The sequence below is a fragment of the Lutjanus erythropterus genome, chromosome 16 (assembly GCF_056507025.1).
Source record: "Lutjanus erythropterus isolate fLutEry1 chromosome 16, fLutEry1.hap2, whole genome shotgun sequence".
NCBI lineage: Eukaryota > Metazoa > Chordata > Actinopteri > Lutjaniformes > Lutjanidae > Lutjanus > Lutjanus erythropterus.
The window spans coordinates 2,340,376-2,361,469 of record NC_139332.1 but is presented as its reverse complement, the minus strand read 5'-3'; the positions used below and the strand labels follow the sequence as shown (position 1 = coordinate 2,361,469).

Sequence of the window (21,094 nt, the reverse complement as noted above, 5' to 3'; positions counted from 1 at the left end):
CCCACCTGCGTCTGAGCTGTAATTTGAGCAGCGTGTGTCAGACAGAAAAAGACTCAAGCATTTTTCTTTGTCATGTCTTCTAATAGCATTTACACTCTTGTCAACCTCCATTTATTTCATATTCAATAATCTTTCAAATGCTGTTCTTCACTTTAGAACCAACATCACAAGGAAAATAGTTGATGAAATCAAGAAATTCTGAAGTATTTGTGTCTTTATATATGCAGGCAGGAGTTGTAACAGTGGAGGATAGAGGAGGGTGTGGTGCTGTGGGTGAGTAGAGGGGCTTAGCTGTGGGATTGCCTCCTCCTCTGTCATATATAAACCGTCTCTCTCTAAGTTTGGTGGCTCCACCAGTTTGCCAGGCTCTCAGGTCATCTGTCCCGCACCCTCTCTTCCCTTTTCTACTCATTGTCCGCGGCCGCAAAAGCCCACTAAACCTCTGCCAAAATGGAGGCCATCAAAAAGAAGATGCTTATGCTGAAGTTGGACAAGGAGAATGCACTGGACCAGGCTGAACAGGCTGAAGCAGACAAGAAGGCAGCTGAGGACAGAAGCAAGCAGGTGGGTGATGGACACAGAGGCAAAGTCCATCAGTAGTTACTCATTCTGAGTGAGACTGGCTTTTTCTTCGACTTTCTAATAATATTAATGATATCTGATTATATTTTTTGTCCTAGTATTCTTTCTGTGGTCAGTAATCTGAATGTAATTTTTGAGGTACTATCTACAGACAGGGTGAGTGGATGTTTCCATATTATATCTGGATGGTAGTAATTACTTGACATCAGGTCTCTGGATGATGAGTTGACATTTGAGGGCTCGTCCAGGATGATGTACCACATCTGTGAATCAGGCTGAGAGATCGGAATTTCCTTCAAGCCCTACCTAGTGCAAGTCAGAAATAAAATGTGCTGGCTTGATTGAGATGCTAATGCGCCATGTCTGGAGCTGGTTACAATTACAATCTGATCAGTCTATACAGAGATCGGGTCATCTCGTCCTAAAACTGAGACCCAGTTCTGGCCTGTCCCTAATGGCTTGATCCCACTGGGCGTGGCTGGTCACGTTACAGATGCACCGTGGCCACCAAAGTTGATCACAGCCATTTTAAGCAATGTTTGTGATTCTGTGATGCGCTGCTCTTCGGTTCACAGTTCACGCGGCCAGTTTAGTTTTAAGCAGATTGAGTAGACAGGAAGTCAAATGCAGAAACAGCACAGAAAATCCAGTGAGTTTTCAAAATAAAAGACACCATGCAGGCAAACACACAAACACAAAAGAAACCATTCAACTATGTAGCGTACTTATGGGCTTTTCAGATGGGGGGCGATTGATGCGCTACATAATTCATTTTCAATGAGAGGCAAGTGGGCAGTTAGGGAGACGTGGGCAATCACACAGTCCAGCTGACAGGCGGCACAATCCTGTGAAAGTATCATGGTTGTCGGTATCATATGCACACACCCACCCGCTTCCATAGTTGAACTTTGAAATTTCCTGAAATCTATCTAACAGTTTTTTACATAGCTGTAGGGACATGAACAATGACGGCTTTTGCATGGCAGAGCATCAGGACAAGACTTCATGTGACAGTGGCTCTGGCAGACAGTAGTGCACAGAAGCCATTTCCCTGGTTACCACACATACATCGCTTGGTGTTAACACATGGAGTGGAGGGCATTGAAACCCCATGGATCCCAGCGGATACACAGCGTCACCTTCCCATCTGAAAACCCCATTGCCCCCTGTAGAAGGCCCCCCAAAAAGACAAAATCAACCAAATCTGAGCAAGTCAACAAAATCAGGCACTCAAAACGTGTTGCTTTGAAACGCTGCTGAAGCCACACGTAAGACGGATCAGAACCACATCGCATCTGTAATGTGCCTGGTTGAATCAAGGAGTAATGGAAGATGTCACATGAACATGACATGAACATCAACATGAATATAAATGGGGACTTCTGTCCATATTGAGTTAAATATTGATATTGTTAAATATTAAATGGTGACAAAATGATTAAGATTTTATTTTTATTTTATTTGTGTTACCCAATTTACAATACAGAAAGGGAACCCCTGAACCCCAAGTATCAGTTTTATTTTAGAGTGGGATGTGTACAGAAAACCACAGTATCATTTCTCAGTTTTTCACAAAGAACAGTTAAAGAAACCATCTAAAAGAAAAAGAAAAGAAAGAAATTGTGGAATATATGATTATGAAACTTGTGACTGGGAAGTTGGCCCATTAGCCTCACTAGAGAACCAAGTGGGAGATATTGTATATTAATAAAACATTAGATAATGATTATAGATTATAAATTCTAAATATCTCAAGACTAGTACAACTCATTACTCATTAGTTACTCTTCTGTGCCCCCTAAAGTGCAGTAAATTTCTTTTAGCGGCAAAAACATGCTATTACTTAGCTTTCAGCAGGCAGATTGAGACAGAGTTGATGAAGAGTTGGTCTGAAGTGGCCGTTCATCTTTCTGGTCAGATTTTTTTTAATGTGATCTCAGTGAGTGACTGCTTTAACATCTACCTGATATGTGTTGTGCAGCATTTACACCTGGCATTAACAGGTGTTTTTCCTGATCCACATAGGACATCCAGATACTGTACAGATAGTATGTTAATGCCAGGTGTAAATTAAATCAGAGTCCACTTGCATCCAGTCGGGTGTTAGACATAGCCTATTGACCCATGGCCCTGAAACGTGCTGCGATACAAGTGAGTGAGAACAATTTGGACCTGACACAAGTCAAGCCCTAAGTCAGGTCTCAAATACCAGGAGCCAAGTGGACCTCTGAAGACTTTGTACACATGCTATCTGACATGTATTTGTAGGAACTAATCGCACTAGGAAGGAAGGACATTTTCTTGTGTACCTGTTACCTGAAGTCACACTTTGACCTATGTCAAGCTACTGGCTGATCAGTGTGAAGCTGGCATCCCTGCAGCAAACATACCAGAGGAGATATGGAGATACTGTCACTGTGGCAGGAGATCTGGTGTGAAGGTCAGAGAAAGGATCAAGAGGCAAATTTAAACCTTCTCTTTCACTGATTATCATGGGTGATGTGAGGTCACTTTCCAATAATGGGGATGAAATAACCACCGTGGTTAACAACCAGTACGCTTTCAGTTAGCGATTCTGCTTCAAAGAGACGTGACTGAATGGAAATATATTAGACAGCTCCGTGGAAGCAGCCAGCAGGGAAAACCCAAGTGTTAAGAAAAGACAAGGAGGTCTTGCTGTTGCTGAGAAGACCCTTAAGTAGTGTTTCCATGTCACGAACTAGAAACTGTTCCAGGAGGGAAGATACTAAGGGCCCCTGACTGCATCAGAGATTGAATTTAATTCCAACAATTTGTGCAAAAATGTTTTTTAATAAGATATTCTTTGGTATCTGAATGCAAGGCAGCACTTCAGTTCATATTAAAAAAGATAGTTTCACAGTTTTACCACTTTCCAAACAATGGTCAAATGCAAATACATAAACTTGCTGCTGTTTTCCTGTTACCTTGTGAGACAGATAGATTCATGAAACCTAGTGATAATCCATCTTCCCAGGCTTCTAGTTATCTGTTTGTGTCCATATCAAAAGTGGTGCAGCCAATCAGCATCCTAGGAGGACTACTGGCATCTATGCACCTAGTTTTTGATGGTCATTGATCTGAGTAGTTGAATTTAGCTGATGTCTGTGATAGACAGATGATTCATCCAATCACCTGCCAAGTTTTCCTTTAAAACAGTGCTTACCCTTTTCCAAACGATTTCTAAGGATGACTTCCTGGATGGTTCTGTTGAACAAACCATCTGGCATGTCAAGTTAGTGCTCCTGTCCATTCTGGCCTTCATAAGATCTCTTCCCAGTGTGCTTCCAAGATAAGTGATGGTCAACAATCTGATCTGTGCAGAGATGTATTTCATAGTTTATCTGATGCTAATATGTAAAGTTAGAGGGTCACACTCAGAGGCAATATCATTTCATGAGCTTTGACTTGACACATAAAACATTTCCGGCCATCCAGCCTTCATTGGTGTGTGTGGCCTCACCTGTGACCTGGAACACAAGCACAAAGTTGAAGATCTAAAATGTTTCGGAGTTGAAAAAGTGTGACTGAATTACAGGAGTGGGGACCTAGAAAAATAACTCTCACAATGAGAATGTTATTAGATCCAGAAAACAATCTGATTCCCTTTCTGTAATCCCTACTGACATTGTAACTTCCATAACAAGACATTTTTAAACTTAAGTAAGTAAGTAAGTTCCAGCAGAAACACTAAATTTTTTTTTAAGTAAAAGCTCATGAAATTGTATTGCCTCTGAGCATGACTCTCTTTTCTTGACACATGGATATATATAATTAGGATAACACACTGGATGGCCAGAGTGCAGTGGTATCCCTGCAGATAGAATATGTAAAGTTAGTAAATCAGCTTGTTAGCTGAAGTTGAAGTTGAAGTCCTTTTAGTGCGAAATTCAGTCTTTGCACAGAACAAACAGATTTTGAATGGATTTTGTCCAAATCTCTGCTACTAGAACAGCCTTTACTTTTAATGGCCAGTATGAACTAGTGCTATAATTGTGCCTGAAAAGTTGAGGCCATCGAGACCTGATGCCAACAAAATTCTGTCCAAACCAACCTGAACCTGAACCCGATTACAGCCTGTAATTTTTCAATTTGAATTGGCAATGACAAAATTGGGGAGGAAAAATGCAAAAAAATAAAAAATAAATAAAATAAATAAATATAGTACAGCCTGAACCTAAAATGAGCCTGTGAAATATGTGAGAAATAAGACCCAACCTGACCCGAACCCATCAGGTCCCACCGGGTCCTGTCGGGTTCGTGCACAGATCTCAAGCTCTAGTATGAACAGGAGAAATGATTACAGCAAATTAAAAATTGCTTCAATATAGGCTACATAATGGCATGTGAGTATTGTTCAACAACTGATTTGAAAATAATGTGACCATACCTCTAACTGGCCTGTAAATAAATTCTGATGAACACATTTTGAATGTTTAACTCTGTTTGATCTGCCACATCAGCATGAAGACGAACTCCTGCAGATGCAGAAGAAGCTGAAGGGGACAGAGGACGAGCTCGATAAATACTCTGAGGCCCTGAAAGATGCTCAGGAGAAGCTGGAGGTGGCTGATAAGAAGGCTGCTGATGTAAGTAATATAAGTCTACAATTTGTCATATCAGTTTGTCTATACTTGGACAGTTATTCCACATAATAAAAATCTATACCTCTGTTCCACAGTAAAGGTTTATGCAGATGCCTGTTTTTCTTTTTTTTTTATTTCTCCATAAGTAGGTAGACAAACAAATAAACCTCTAAATATCACAGTTACTGTGCCTCCTCATGCTGACACACAGTGTGAGCTATAAACTGAGGCTCTGATGAAAGCTGTGATGCTGCCAGGGTAAACCAAGCCTAGCTGATACTCCGCTTCTCACTTTGCATTCCATTCTCTTCATGCTCTGCGTGGACTCCTCACAGCTGTCGGGAGGATTCAGAGCCCTATTTTGGCCATGATGTCAGCAGCTCAACCTTGACTGTGAGCTTAACAATGGTCCAAGTCCTTTTTAGGTACATCATCCATACCTCCGGGGTCACAGTATCTGCTGATCTGTAGTCTCCTTCCTTCTGGAGTCTCTCTCCATTTTCATTTGTCCTCTTGTTAGAAGCTTGTACAGCCACTCAATCATGAGAATTAAAACCATATTCTGAGGGGTTTTGATTTATACTCTTCAATTACGCTGCAAAATATATTTTAAAAGTTCAAACTCTTGGCCATTAAACCTTGACACGGATCAGTCTTGTCGTGATTTAATTCTTTTAATTAAATGTAGATGTCAAGTCTGTTAATATTAATCAAAATACACATTTTTAAACCATAATTCTTATTTATTTTTGATTTAGAAGGACTACAGAGTTGACATGTTATGGTTGAGACACATCTGATAGAAATATTGAATGAATTTGTCTAAAAATAGAAAGTTTACCAGAGCTGGAGCAGCTTTCCTGCCTTTTTTAAACCAGGAAGTGAGATGGGGTCCTTAGGGTATAGCTAACACTTTTTATGCCTGGTTAAATCATGTTTTTGTAATGATCTTGCAGAGTTAAAAGTCAACTTGGCACACACCTTTAAAGGTCCAATATTTTCATTAAAAAAGTTTTCAAGCAAAGATGATTATAATCCACATTGTTATACCTACTTTATCAGTAGGTATTGTTAGTTTTAGATTCTGAAGGCTTTTAACATATTTTAAAATTGTTTCAATCAGGAGAGACTAAGAGTAAAAGAAATGGTTTATTGGCACGTGCATGATATATGAAACATAAACAGACTTTGGCGGTTAGACCCCATTGAGGTGAACAATATGTATATATATAAATGGGGGTGATGAAGCTGTAGTGAAGAGAACCCCCCGGGGTCTAGACACTGGTGGTGGTGGTGATGAGGTGCAAAGCAGAGACAGATGAGGTGAAGTGGCTCTGGACTCCTGCTGCCTGGACCTGAAGACTGGAGGAGAGGGTGTCAGGGAGGATCGAGGTGAACATCTTGTGGCTACCTGGGTCCAATGACTGGAGGAGAGAGGGGTGGAAGAGGGTCGCGCGACTGACTGAATGACAACTGATGGAGCAAAGACAGACGGTTTAGAGTTTTGGCAGCAGCAAACTGACTGGCTATCGCGACCGTGGCAAAATCTGATTGGATAGTAAAGACGAAGGTGAACACCCACAAACAGCTGATTAGAGGGAATAGGAGGAGAGAGACGGAGTAAAGGAAAGTTATAAACTTACGCTGAGCTTCATTTGTTAGTTGCGAATTCTTGTCTGGGGCAAGGGTGCTTTCTGTCACAGAACAACTTAAGAAATAAAAATAATAATAATAAGCAAACCAAAACATTTCATATATTACATCTATTTCTTATAGATACATCTTTAAAGATCACCAAAAGATACACTAATTTTTAAAGACGTGATTTGTCCCAATTCTCAAGAATGGGTGACAGCACCTGCACAATTGGCTTCTGTGACTATAACTGTGGTTCCTGTGGACCAGCAGCCATGTTGATACAAAACCATAGAATGAAGGAATAGAAACATTCTAGCTGTATTCTTCTGCCTATTTTCATTCTCTAACATTGGGTTAATGCTGATGATCCCATGAGTCCACAGAAAGAAACTACAGCTGTCAGCAAAGACTATTGTTCTGCCTACCAAGAATGTCTAAAGCAAAAGAAGTCTGCCTGACACAAGGCAGTAAAGTTAAAGGGAAAATCCAGCACTTTTCATGTAGACATCCTGTCAGTGTTGATGGTAAATGTAGTCAACTGAAGCAATACATATTTCAGTGTTGATAATTTGACAGAGAAAACTCTCTCACTGCAAAATCTGTTGTTGTTGATGTCAGAGGGATGTGATAGTATTAAGGATGAACCACAGGATATTTCAGCTTGGATTCTCCTCCTCTGGGTAGCCAGGGAGTGTGCTAGATGAGTATTTTTGTCACCCAATACTATGATCTGCCCAGAAAAGTTATAGCTTTAGGCTTGGGGATGATATATCAAAAGCTAGCATGCAATGCATCCTGGTACATGCACCACCAGCAGGAGAACTGAGCTTTCTGTCAATATGAAATTTATTGCTTCAGTTGACTACATCTACCATCAACACTGACTGAACATCCACATGAAGTGTTGCATTATCTGTTTAAGATCAGTGTCTAAAATCTTTATTCTAGTTATTAAAAGGCAGAAGTCAAAACCCAGTTGACAAATAAGTAAAACTTAACCAGGTAAGAGCCAGGTGAAGACAGGGGACTAGGGAGACTTGGGAGCAGGTAAGTATGTGTATGGAGCAGGTCAGGTGATGAAACTGGTGGGAATGGGGTTATAAGAGGGCAGGAGGATGTGGCTGGGTCTGCAACAACAGCAGAGTGAAAAAACAGGCAGAATGCATGGATGCCAGAGAGATCAGGGAGGATGATGTTAGCACTGACATTCAGGACAATAAAGTCAGGAAAAGCTATTTGGCCCTGTTGGCTCATCAGACAGGGAGCTGTAGGCAGGATGCTGGTTTGTGTGAATCAGTCTGCATCATGTGTTCTGTGCTCAGGCTGAAGCAGAGGTGGCCTCCCTGAACAGACGCATCCAGCTGGTGGAGGAGGAGTTGGACCGAGCTCAGGAGAGACTGGCAACAGCCCTGCAGAAGCTGGAGGAGGCTGAGAAGGCTGCTGATGAGAGCGAGAGGTGACATCTAGCTGTGATTTAATAATTGTTAACTGCTTTGTGCATATATGATAACTGTGTGAAGACAATAGGGATGGTCACCCCTTTGCCCAGGGCCTGTTCAGTGCCACTGGGATAATAAACTTAAAGAGTCACTAATCAGCATGCCAAAATGCTGTGTTTTACTGCCCTTTACAGCCCCTTAGCTACTGGAGTTCAGCAAACACAAGGTGTTTAGGGGTGTTAGTTACTCCTTAATCAGCCCCTGTCCTGATGGTATATGCTGAAAACTTAAATCAAAGCAAAAACAGAATAACTAATGATACAGTTTGTCATGTCTGGGCTCAAAGATGATAATACAAACATCATTTGCGTTGTTCCCCATCACTCTGCGCCAAATGTAAGTTAGTTTTCATGATCAAGACTAAAACTAAACAAAAAGTAACCTTTTAAAACTACAACTATAACCAGATGTATGACAGTTTTTGTCAATTATATAAAAATAATAAAAATATAAAAAGGTCAGCATGCAAACATTAATAAAAAAGGTCAGCTTATGTAACCTAATCAGGTGCTTCAGATATTGCATTACTGTTATTGTCAGTTATTACATGGCTTTGTAAATACTTGATTCTGATTGGTCAATCACAGCATTCTAAGGTCTGTTATTTCTGTATAGCAGACTGTTGTTAAAGATAAGAGACTGTTGCTATGAACTCAATTGTGATGACAGACTCGAGAGCAGTAATAAAATCATTGTTAAATCACTAAAATCATTTTAAAATTCACATTTTAGGTCAAATTATTGATTTTTTTCTCGTACACTGTAACAAACAAAATAATGTACAGTGAGCAGGTTAGTATTGCGAAATAAAGCCATAAAATCTTGTGTCATATACATGTGTGCCAAATACGTTTTGTAAGTAATCATGTAACAAGCAGGATAATGTACAGTGAACTGGTCTTTACTGTGAAATAAACCCTTTTGTTTAGTCTTGGGGTCCTACATGATCCTGTCAAGATTTATTTCAATAATGACCTTCTCACTGTTCATTATCTCTTACTTGTTGATCTTCTGTGTGTTTGTATCAGAAGAAATAAATATTCTAAAGTCCACAGTCAAACATCAAAATCTTCCCCAAATCTTCACTAAAAATATCCAATGTTTACCATCTCCTCTCAAGCTAAACCCAGACAACCAGTGTTTGGAAAAGACAACTGGTTTTACTTCATTTCAAACTCAAGTTCATACTTTTGCCTTTTGTTTTTTCTAGGCAGAACAACTGCCATTTACACTTAACCAAATCTACACATGGACATGACAGACTGCAACTGGGCCCCCAGGGCCGACATCACTGAGCCCACACAGCAGTATATATTACTGAGGCGACACAGTCTGTTGTAGTGCTGCACAGCTGACATGGACATGGACACTGTGTGTGTGAACAAGTAAATGCTGTCTTTTCCTCTAACCTCATGATAGATGAGAATGATTCCTGTGACCATGGTAACGCCACACAACAGAGATGGTGACAGCTGCGGCCTCAAAGTGCTTAGAAGACTGAAAATAAAAGGGCCTGACAAAAAAGAAGATGACAATAATGAATGATAAAAATGATCACTGATGAAAACAAGACTGAAATGTCTTCAGTTTTTTTTTTTAAAGTACCAAAAACCAAATAGATTTATTCTGACAAAAACATTTTCATCATAAGACTAACTCTGTTTCATTCCCATAAACACAATATGTCCCGATGCCTTACAATTATTTATTTTCTTCTATTAGTTAGTAAATTATTCATCTGCACATTACTAAGATAGCTATCTAAATACATTATTCAGTTGCTCCAGGATTTCATGGGCTATTGTTGGGATTGTTGCTGCCTAAAATGCCTGATTTCATGGGAGCTTTTCTAAAAAAAATTGTGATGCATGTAGCAATGTTTTAAGGCTTTTTTGCAATGAAAAATGCAAAAGAAAGTTGCCTTTTTCATATAATTCCATAAAATCAAAAACAGTGTGTGAGAATAAAACCACATTCTGTTCTAAGTAACCTTACCAAAAAGTACAAAAACTCTAAACTAACAAAATATGTTTTACTTGTAAATGAGGATGTGCAGCTGGTCAAATTTGTGGAGAAGTTGCAGAGTTTAGACAAAATTACAAATTCATCGGGATTGGTTGAATTGCAAGAAATAAGTTGTTTGTATTTGTGTTTGTGTGCGCAGGGGTATGAAGGTGATTGAGAACAGAGCTCTGAAGGATGAGGAGAAGATGGAGCTCCAGGAGATTCAGCTGAAGGAGGCCAAACACATCGCAGAGGAGGCTGACCGCAAGTATGAGGAGGTGAGTTTTCTATTGTTGGACTCTGGAATCTGCAGCGTCATCCTGTCTGGCAGTGACTGACAGGCTCTAATGACACAGCTTCTTCACAAATCAAACAGATCGACATCTGAAAGGAGCTGTTCACTGTGTGTTCAGCTGCAGTGGTGTAACAGCAGGAATACAGCATGAAAGAATATTAAAGGGATAGTTTGGATTTTTTTGAAGTGTAGTTGTATGAGGTATTTATCCATACTCAGTGTTTTACCTGCAGTAGATGGTCGACACGCCTCTAGTTTAGAGAAGCAGCAGGAGGAAGCTAAGCAATGTACTGATGTAAACAGGGTCAGCAACAAAATTAATTTTAGGCACCTGAAAAAATCAGTTTAAGTGTATGCTATATTTAGAATAATTTCACTGCTTTACCTTGCTGTCAGACAGACTTTTCTGACAGGAAATTCCAAAGCAATAGACTTCTTTGGCAACTGTGAGGACACATGAGGGTGTAGAATAAATGGGAGGATTCAGCCACCGGTGAAATGCTAATATTTATCATTTTTTCACTCACCCGGTGAGACAGAAGGCGAGCCCCAAGTGTCTGTGGTGTCTAGCACAGGGCCAGGGACAGTTTGATCCCAGGGGTGGTACACCTTTCAAACAGCAGCACAGGCTGAGTTTTCAAGAACCAGTTTGGATTCAGTCACACACAGATCGAGGCAGCAATAGACCACAGTTTTCTGTGAGGGAAAATTACCAATTTTGCTGAAGGAGTCAGAAAAGTCTGCCTGAGAAGAAGGTTAAGTGGTGAAAATATTCTAACTATAGCATACACTTAAACTGATATCAATTTTTTTTGTGTCTAAAGTAATTTTTGCTGCTGACCCTGTCCACAGCAGTACATTGCTTACCTTCCTACACCAATGCTCCTGCTGCTTCTCTAAAGCGTGGGCATGTTGACCTCCATCTACTGTAGGTACTGTAAATAACACTGAGTATGGATAAATACCTCATACAACCAGACTTCAAATAGTCTAACTATCCCTTTAAGTGACGCTGACATCAGCACTCAAATCTGATGACTATCAGTAAAACATACAACACATATATGTATAAAATGTGTTTGTCCAGGTGGCTCGTAAGCTGGTGATTGTAGAAGGAGAGCTGGAGCGTACAGAGGAGAGAGCAGAGCTGGCTGAGGCGTGAGTATCTGTATTGTGTCATATTTGATCTGACTTTGTAGCGTCATGAGATGAGATCAATGTGGGCTCTCTGCAAGAATCAGAACTGTATGAGCACAAACATGACAAACTGAGTTACATAGTAAAGCTCATCGACTGCTGGCAGGTGTGACAGAATGCTGATTCAGTTTACAAAGGAAACTTCCTGGTTCCTTGATGAATATTTCACATATATTATCAACTTACAAAGTATGCTACACTGAACCTATACAACAGTGTATAAAGTATATTTATATTTATAAACAGTTCAACCTCGACCATAATATTAAAATGCTGCATACATGAATATTAATGTAGTAATACTCATAACGAGTCCTTCTAACTCTAACACTCCAGAATATTTTGCTGCTAAGGCTTCTATACTTCTACTTTGGATAAAATGGAGTATTTTCACACTGTGATATTACTACCTTTACTTAAAGGGAAAAACTCATCACTTTTCATGTGGATTTCCAGTCAGAGCTGATAGTAAATGTAGAATGGTGAAGCAAAAAGTTCTTCAGTGTTACTTTATTGAAGTTGTTGCTGCAAAATCTGTTGCTCTTCCTGCACCAGTGATGTCAGAGTGATGTCACTGGATGTAAAGAACTACAAACTGTTTCAGCTTGGAGGAGAATAGATGAGTATGGAAGATATTGTTGCCACCTAAATGCAAAAAAAACGCACTAAAGGCATCTGATGCTTGTGTTTTGAAGTGCACCCATTGTTGTAAATGGCAGAACACGCACTGAAAGCATCTTGACGTGCGTCAAACTGACTTGACTCACACTCTGAACTTGTTTCGATTTTGGAGAGTCAAATGAGGACCAGGGCTTTTTTATCTGCAGCTGCAGTTCATGTTTGGGGAGAGTTAAATTGAATAAAAAAGACATGGATGTGAGGAGCGAGTGCTGATTGAGCTTTAGCTCCACCTGTAAGCAGGTAAAAAAAAAACTCTCAGCAGAGAGCGAGGGATGGAGAGAGCGTGTGAATATGGAGAGATGCACCAACTTGATAGAAAAACGTTTTATGATTATGAAACATAATATTACTGTACACTCTGGTGGTGTGTGATGTCTAATGACGCGCGTCAAATGAAGCCTGCAGTGCATTTTTGGCCTTAAGGCTGTGTTTTGGCCAACAAAGTCATACCTATATGCCAGTAACACTGACCTTGGAGTTACAGGCTCATCAGCAATGCATCCTGGTACATGAAGGCACTGCTGCACAGGTCCATGCAGCAGGTCCAAAAATAGTTTTCTTGGTCAATATAGCAGCATTGAGGAATTTATTGCTTTAGTTGACTACATTTACCATCAACACTATGTGAACATGCATATGAAAAGTGAAAAGTTCCCCTTTAAGTGAAGGCCCTCAATACTACGTCCACCTCGATCTCTTTTTACAATGACCTCTTAAAATGCACACTTGTGAGCACTGTTCACAGTTTCCCCTACACTAATCTTGTGTTCTTCACACCACTTGTTTCTCACAGTAAATGTGCTGAGCTGGAGGAGGAACTGAAGAACGTCACCAACAACCTGAAGTCTCTGGAGGCTCAGGCTGAGAAGGTACTGTAGGGCTGGGCTACAGTACTCAGACCAGCATGCTTTAGTTATTCTGCATGTGCATGGGTGACAAATGAAACAGAAAATAAATCAGAGATACAGGAGATACAGGAACTGCAGATGCCTCCTCTGTCCTGTCATGCTCTATAGAAAGTCTAACTGAGTGACTGGGACAGAGGGGATTATTGTTGGGCCACAGATGGCAGCTGCTTCAGTCATAAAGAATATTAGACTGGCTGTCACTGAAGTGGCATCTGCATTCAGGTCTGTGGGGATAGCTGAGTCCTATATGCGTCACTCCGGAGGGGGTCTGGTGACTGTTATTCTGTGGTTTGGATCACTTGTCCTCTTAGTACAAACTAGTACAGCGTGGTACAAAGACTGGAACACGTGGTTTATGTCACTTGTATAAATGCATTGATTGAAATGATTTCTAAACAAAGATAAAGAGCAATAGATCCAGAGCTGTTTACAGCCTCTGAACACTGTCCAAAGACAGAAACCTGGCAATGATCTTCTAATTAGCTTACATCAGTTATCTGATATTAAAACATTTCTTCAGAAAGATCAAGTTTGTGCTTAGCTTCAAATTCTGATTTGATTTTTAAAAATAATTTAACAATTTGAGCATCAAACTACCCAACAAGAGAACTTTGTTCACATCCCTCTGACCCTCAGTCAGTTTTCTAATCCACTTTACCATATGGTGGGAATAGAACTTTAAGCAGGCCTGAAAAGTTGAGCCCGGAAAGGACCAAACCTGACAAAATTATGTCCAAACCCAACCTGAACCTGACCCTCATATTTCAGCCCATACCCAATTACAGCCTGTTTTTCTTAACAAGCTTCCCTCTATGTAATATTAATAATAATCAGTGGTGGACAGTAGTGAAGTACATTTACTTGAGTACTGTACTTAAGTACATTTTTTGAGTATCTGTACTTTACTTGAGTATTTGTTTTTTTGGAAACTTATTACTTTCAGTCCACTACATTTCAAGTCAGCTGTTGGTGTTTTTTTTTTCTTTTCTAAAATGCAGTTGGTCACATGCTGTGTTCCTCACAGAAAGAAACCAATCACAGTAGCTCCTCTGGATTGATGTAAAAGTGGAAATGCGTCATCCAGGCTCTCTCTGAAACAAGAACAAGCAAGTTCTCCCTCTGTCATTCAAACAAAAAGCAGTAATGGTGACAGCAGGAGAAAGACAAAATTAAATCTCAAGATGTTATTATAATTATTAATTGTTCCAGTTAGCTTTTAAAGTTGGATTGTATTTATCGGGATGAAAAATACCACATAATTCATGTATACATACTGTCCCTTAAGAAATCTGTTATTTAACAGACTTGGAGAACTCTTTACAGTCAGCTTCAATCTAATTTTTTGCAGTGATTTTAATACAGTTACATCAGAAAATGACAACAGCTGTCCTTTTTGGTTTTGATTGTATTTCTATGTTGAAGTGTTTATAGGTGTTTCTATAGACTTTGTGTAGCAGAGTGGTTCTACAAGCAGGTCAGTGCATCATTAGATGGTTTCAGAGTTACAAGCTTCTGTAAATGCATCATGAAAACAATACAGCATGTATTGATATTAGAAAATGTACTTTGTAATTTGTACTTTTGAATACTTAAGTATTTTTAAAAACAAGAACTCTAGTACTTTAACTTGAGTAAAATTTTGACTGAGCAACTTTCACTTGTAGTTGAGTAATATTTGACCAGGAGTATCGATACTTTGACTCAAGTACTGGGGTTGAATACTTTGTCCACCACTGATAATAATAATAATATATGTAATAATAACAATAATAATAATAATAACACGGCCCAAACCTGGCATAAACCCATGACATATGTGAGAAATATGGCCCAACTCGACCCAAACAGGTCCCATCAGGTCCCAGTGGTTTGGGCACAGATCTCAAGCTGTAAATGGGAACTTTCAATGAGCACATACATGAGAAGTTAGCCTTCAGAACTTGCTATTTTAACCCAAACCATAATTTTTTCCTTCCCTAACCCATCGAGATAATATTTCCTACACCTAACCAAGAAAGGCAGAAAGTGACATAGTAGGCTAGCAGCTGTTACCTTTTTGCGGGTATTTATGCATGGAACAAGACTCCCTGACACTTTCTTTGCAGGGACCCTGTTGCTGCATCCTGGGCTTCGCCCAAGACGATTGTGATTGGTTTAAGTAAACACAAACAAGCCAGGAATGTTTTCCCCCCACTTAAGTATGATGTAGAGCCAAACTTTCCTCCAGACAAGGTTCTATGGATGAATGGACTAAGGACAGAACTTCTTTCCTCATGAGGCAGCTGAATTTGGTAGATCAAGAGATCATATGAGAATCCATCTCTCCAAGGCTTCAAGTTATCTGTTTGTGTCCACACCAAAAGTCGTGGGGCCAATCAGTGTCCTAGGAGGGACTACTGGCAGCTATGGGTGTGGTTTTAGGTGTGATGACAATGAGAAGCGTCCATGGAAACAACTGGCTCCTGAAGAGGTTAGCATAGCTACTGTGATAGCATCAGTTATATCAGAACTGGAGAGTATTTCTTCATTGAAGGAGGAGCAAAGAACAATACTGAAGGCATTTCACCATGGAAAAGATGTTTTCACTCCTCTCCCGAGTTAGACTGTGTTAGACATGTTTTTTTTAGGTGCCTGCCTTTTTCCAAATAGTTTGTAAGGACAACTTCCCAGATGGCTCTGTTTAACAAACCATGTCAGGTTACAGTACTTCCATGCAGGAGTTTTTAAATATAGTTGACTTATTATCTTCATTATTCTCTGCAGAGTTTGTGTGTTCATTCCTGTTTGCTTTTTTAATAATAAATGTACCCTCTCTATAACACTAACCATTCTGCAGCTGCCCTGCACAGATATTGTGGAAATGAATATTTTTGAAAATGCTTTGCCAACATCATCACGAGTTCCAGAAATATATGTTTGTGTTTAATTTTCTATTTTCTTTTTGAAGTTGATATGGAGTCACATGTCAAATATGTTCCAGATGGATCTGCGTCTAAATCATGTTGTTTCTCACCACAGTACTCTCAAAAAGAGGACAAGTATGAGGAGGAGATCAAGATCCTGACTGACAAGCTCAAAGAGGTGATGATCTTAAGAAACTGTAAACCCTCAATGTATATAATATTCTCTGAATTAAAATCTATCCTACGCCCTGATGTGTTGAGACTGCTGCACATTCTGTTCATTACTCTGTGTTTGCCGCAGATGTTTTCTGATCAGAAACTGACTTGTGTTTTGTGATCTCAGGCTGAGACCCGAGCTGAGTTTGCTGAGAGGTCTGTGGCCAAGCTGGAGAAGACTATTGATGATCTGGAAGGTACAGTGATTACACATTTTACTACTACTCATAAAGGGACAATTCACCACCAAAAGCATATTTTTTCCCGTGGCCTGTACTGCTTTTTATCCATCTAGATAGTTTTGGTGTGAGTTGCAGAGTTTTGCAGGTATCAGCTGTAGAGATGTCTGCCTTCTCTCTAATATAATGGAACTAGATGGCTTGTGGTGCTTCAAGCACCAAAAAATACATCTGAAAATTTCAAAACTAGGGTCTCTTTCCAAAAATCATGACTCAGTTACACAAGAGAACTCACTATAGGAACTACTTGAGTACTGATCAAAGCACTGAATCACTGTGAAGCAGTTATGTTAAAATGGGCTACTGATTCACTGCATTTCATACAGTCCAAATGACCACATCTGGATCACATTTCCTTTTAATCTTAAGAAATATTATGATGCATATTTCACCCACAACTACAGACATATCAGAACACTACAGGATCATCAGTATTAAGCAGAATTCCATGTTAAAAATCAAGCATTGAAGGCATAGTTCACCCAAAAATGAAAATTTAGCCATTATCTATGTACTGTCATGCCGATTAAAGGTCAAGTTTTTTTTTTTTGGGGGGGGGGGGGTTATGTCTTTAATGGACAGGACAGCTGAAGATATGACAGGAAATGGGGAGAGAGAGAGTGGGGTAATGACATGCAGCAAAGGGCCATGGGTGGGCCTCTAACTCACAGCTGCTGCAGAGGACTCACAGCCTCTGTACATGGGGCATACGCTCTACCAACTGAGCTACACAGGCGAATGTAAAAGAAACAACAAAAAAAACAAAAAAAAAAAAACAACAGAAAACAGAAAAACAGAAAATACCTCTATAGTGCTCGTCTGGTGTAATCCAAGTCCCCTAAAGTCCCAACATGACAAGCTGACTAAAAAAGTATTATTTACACCATGTTTTTATCCTGAATCTTCACTGTAGATCCTTAACTTGGAGCCACGTTCACATGCACACTGTCTGAACTTGGGTGTGTGTGATGTGACCGTGTGCAAATACATGTACATGTACACATATAATACCAGACGAACAGTATGGAGGCATTTTTTTTTTTCCTGTTGTTTTTTCAAAACTGGTCACCATTCACTTCCACTGTTTGTTTGTGGACTAACAAAATAAACCCAACCCTCAGTCAGCATGAGGGTGAGTAGATAATAACTGAATTTTCATTTTTGGGTGAACTATCCCTTTAGCACAATGGTACTCATACTTGATGGTCACTCATCTTTATTCACTGATGGCACAAACATGAATATGCAAGGTGACGTGTAGCTGTAGGACTGGTGACAATACAAGACACATATTTGGAAATGATTGGTGTTGATATTGATATTGAATGAGATAAACAATGCATCATCATGATAAAGTTAACCATGGGCCCTCAAGCTGAGCCTTAGCTGAGCCTAATATTTTGGTTTGTGAGCTCCACTCAGAACAGCATCAGCCAAAAATCACTGTGCACACGCATGGGTGTGACCAACAGAAGCTCGAGCTCGTTTAGCTGTGTATCTCACCCATTTGGACAAGAGTTTAACCAGAGTTTTAACCAGGATGTAAGTTTCTATTCTACAGGATGGTGATACATATACATGGGTTTATATTTTCAAGTCTTTATTATGAAATACGTCTCATTTTCCACATTACTAATTTCAGCGTCTGTTCTTTTTCTTTCCTTTTCCTTTGTAACGCACCTTTGCCTGGTCTGTGTGTGGACACACAGATGAGCTTTACGCACAGAAACTCAAATACAAAGCCATCAGTGAGGAACTGGACCACGCCCTCAACGACATGACCTCTATGTAAGCAGTGATATGTGTCCGAGGGCCTTTTTCTACCAACATGGAACTGTTACAGTTCAAGTTCAAGCACCTAATTTAAAATAAACTGGTTCTGAACCTGAAAGTTGGTTCCCACCTGGAAACAAAAAATATCTGGGTTGGTTTTTTTTTTGGGAACCAAAGTGAGTGAGTCATATATCTGCAGGTTGTATTGTTCAATGCCCTCTGTTGATGACATCCATAATTACAATGATTCCACTCAAACTGTTGAAAATATGGGCTGGTTCACTAGATAGAACCAAAGTTCCAAGGATCTGGTTCAAGACCCAGAGTTTGTTTGGTGGAAAAAGGCCCCAAGTGAGAAGCATGCTGGTGTAACATACCTTTAATTTAGATAAAAAATGAGTTTATTGCACACTGATCTGTCAAAAGGCCGTAGTTAATATTTGAGAGGAAAATCAATTTTCATATGTGATACCATGCTAACAGTTACAGCTTTTCTTCTTTGCTGGGTTATATAATGTTGCATATGCACAAGTTAGATCCAGGCCCATTCTAGACTTGCATTTGCAATTTAAAAGCATCAGTCTGTAGTGAAAAGTAACACTGTCACCATTTGCTCTGTGTGTGTTAGCATCATTTAGAAATTACTTCAGTGAAATGGGACTAAGAAACTTGTCCACTGACTTGTTGTGTCACTTTATGGCTGTGGCATGTTCACTGAAACAGACACTTGAGCTCAGTCTCTTGCTTCTTGTGTTTCCAGCTAAACGCCCTGAAGCTCCACCATCCTGTCAGGATCTGCCTTCAAGAATCAGATTTTCACTGCTGAACATCTTTTTCTCAGTCTGTCCCTCCCTCTCCCTGTCCCCCCCTCCTTTACTCTCTCATCTATCTTTCCTCATTCCTCAACTGTTGAACTGTGGAAATCTGTGTGTACCCTTGTACTTTGTTTTTAGCACTTTCTCAATGTATCTGCTCCTTTTCAATCAGTCTCTAATCACCTAATAGACATTGTTCCCTGTACATTTTCTGTTTTTTGTCTGATTTCACTTCTTTGTACTTCTGTATCAGTTCTGTTCTGTATCAGTGTTAAACAAGGGAGGGGAGAAATGCTTGAGTTGATGCATCTGTGTCTATGGCTGTTTTTTACACTCAGTTTTTTAAGATTTCTGTTTTATAGTTTTAACATCAGTTTATAGTCATCAGTTCTTACAAAATTCTGCACAGTTTTTTGTGGTTATTGCGCCGAAAAATGGCAGAATTTCAGAAATATTTGCAATTATTCATATTTTAAAATGTTAAAATAAAGTTAGTTCTTAGTTACAAATATTTCCTACATGAAAGTGCTCACACCAAGGTCTGTGGAGTATCTTGAGTAGGCGAGTCATGATCTTTGGAAAGAGACAATGGTTTAGAATTTTTCAAATGTATGTTTTGGCTCTCTGAACACCACCAGTGCCATTTAGTTCCATTATACTGGAGAGAAGACAGGCTGATACAAAACTCTGCAACTCGCACCAAAACTATCAGGACTGATAAACAGCACTGCAGGTAAGAGGAAAATGTGTATTTTTGATTTTGGGGTGAACTGTCCCTTTAAACTGTAACTGCAACTGAATACAGATACAGTCCAGTATTTAAAACACATGCCTGGTTTGTATTGTGTTACTCTCTAACCCTGATGGTGAGGAAGGCAAAGGTCAAACCAGAGGAGGCAGAACAAGACAAGTGAGAATCAAAAGTCCAAAGACAGGTGAGTTCCAGGATCAACCCGTCTCCTAGAAATTACATTTGGATATTACTCATTTCATAATTATGTTGTGGTGATGACTTAATTCTTGGCTGGATTATGTTCAGAGACGTTTCTTTGAGTAGAAGTAGTACATTTATATAACACACTGGAGTCACATGGTGAGTGTACAAAGTGCAGGACTGTGACACCAGAGTACAGACTTCACATTCAGACTCCTGCTGCAAAAAAGCACTGGAGCCACATGGGGCTCTTCAGCTCCTCTCCAGTGGCTCCTGTGACTCTGTCGAAAAATTACATAGAAATGAATAACTGTTATTTTTTTAACATTTTAACTTTCAATTATCATTGTTGTAGGTAAAAAAACTCAAACTTTCAAGGCAATGTACTGCAATAGATTTTTGGGTTTTAAGCCCAACTCAAACTCAAATCAAACTTTTGATAAAGTTACTAAATCTAAAACTAAAAAAACTAAAATCTTTGAGTTTCAGAAATCAAAAAAGTCATTGCGTAAATTCATCAGGGTGAAAGTGAACGATGGTTAAAATTTTTATATTTTTGACTAAAACCATTTAATTTTCAGGCACCAAAATAATGACAAATCAGACTCACAGCTCACTGTGAACAATTTTTGAAACACATTTGTTTGAGTATCTGAAACTCAAAAGATTCAGGTTTATCTAAAGAAGAGAAGTAAATTATCTTGCTGAGTTGTCTTAACTTTTTTTTTATAGTGTAAATTGTTTCTTGCATTCTGAACTCTAAAAGTTCTCAGGGAGAAGAAATAATTTAAAGCTCCAGAAAGCAT

At 39.4% G+C, this 21,094-nt stretch overlaps 1 protein-coding gene across 2 annotated transcripts; it reads left to right on the top strand.

The window, feature by feature from the left end:
* Positions 1-330: 330 nt before the first annotated feature.
* Positions 331-19,658, top strand: tpm3 (tropomyosin 3). 2 transcript variants are annotated; one of them, XM_084738727.1, is made up of 10 exons: positions 333-564; positions 5,064-5,189; positions 8,147-8,280; positions 10,488-10,605; positions 11,710-11,780; positions 13,294-13,369; positions 16,427-16,489; positions 16,655-16,724; positions 18,476-18,554; positions 19,300-19,658. In XM_084738727.1, the coding sequence occupies exons 1-10, from the start codon at positions 451-453 to the stop codon at positions 19,301-19,303; spliced, it is 855 nt and encodes a 284-aa protein (XP_084594853.1). In that variant the 5' UTR covers positions 333-450; the 3' UTR covers positions 19,304-19,658. The 2 variants fall into 2 exon arrangements, with proteins under 2 accessions (XP_084594854.1, XP_084594853.1); XM_084738728.1 differs by lacking the exon at positions 19,300-19,658 and having other exon boundaries at positions 331-564; positions 18,476-18,558.
* Positions 19,659-21,094: the final 1,436 nt, after the last annotated feature.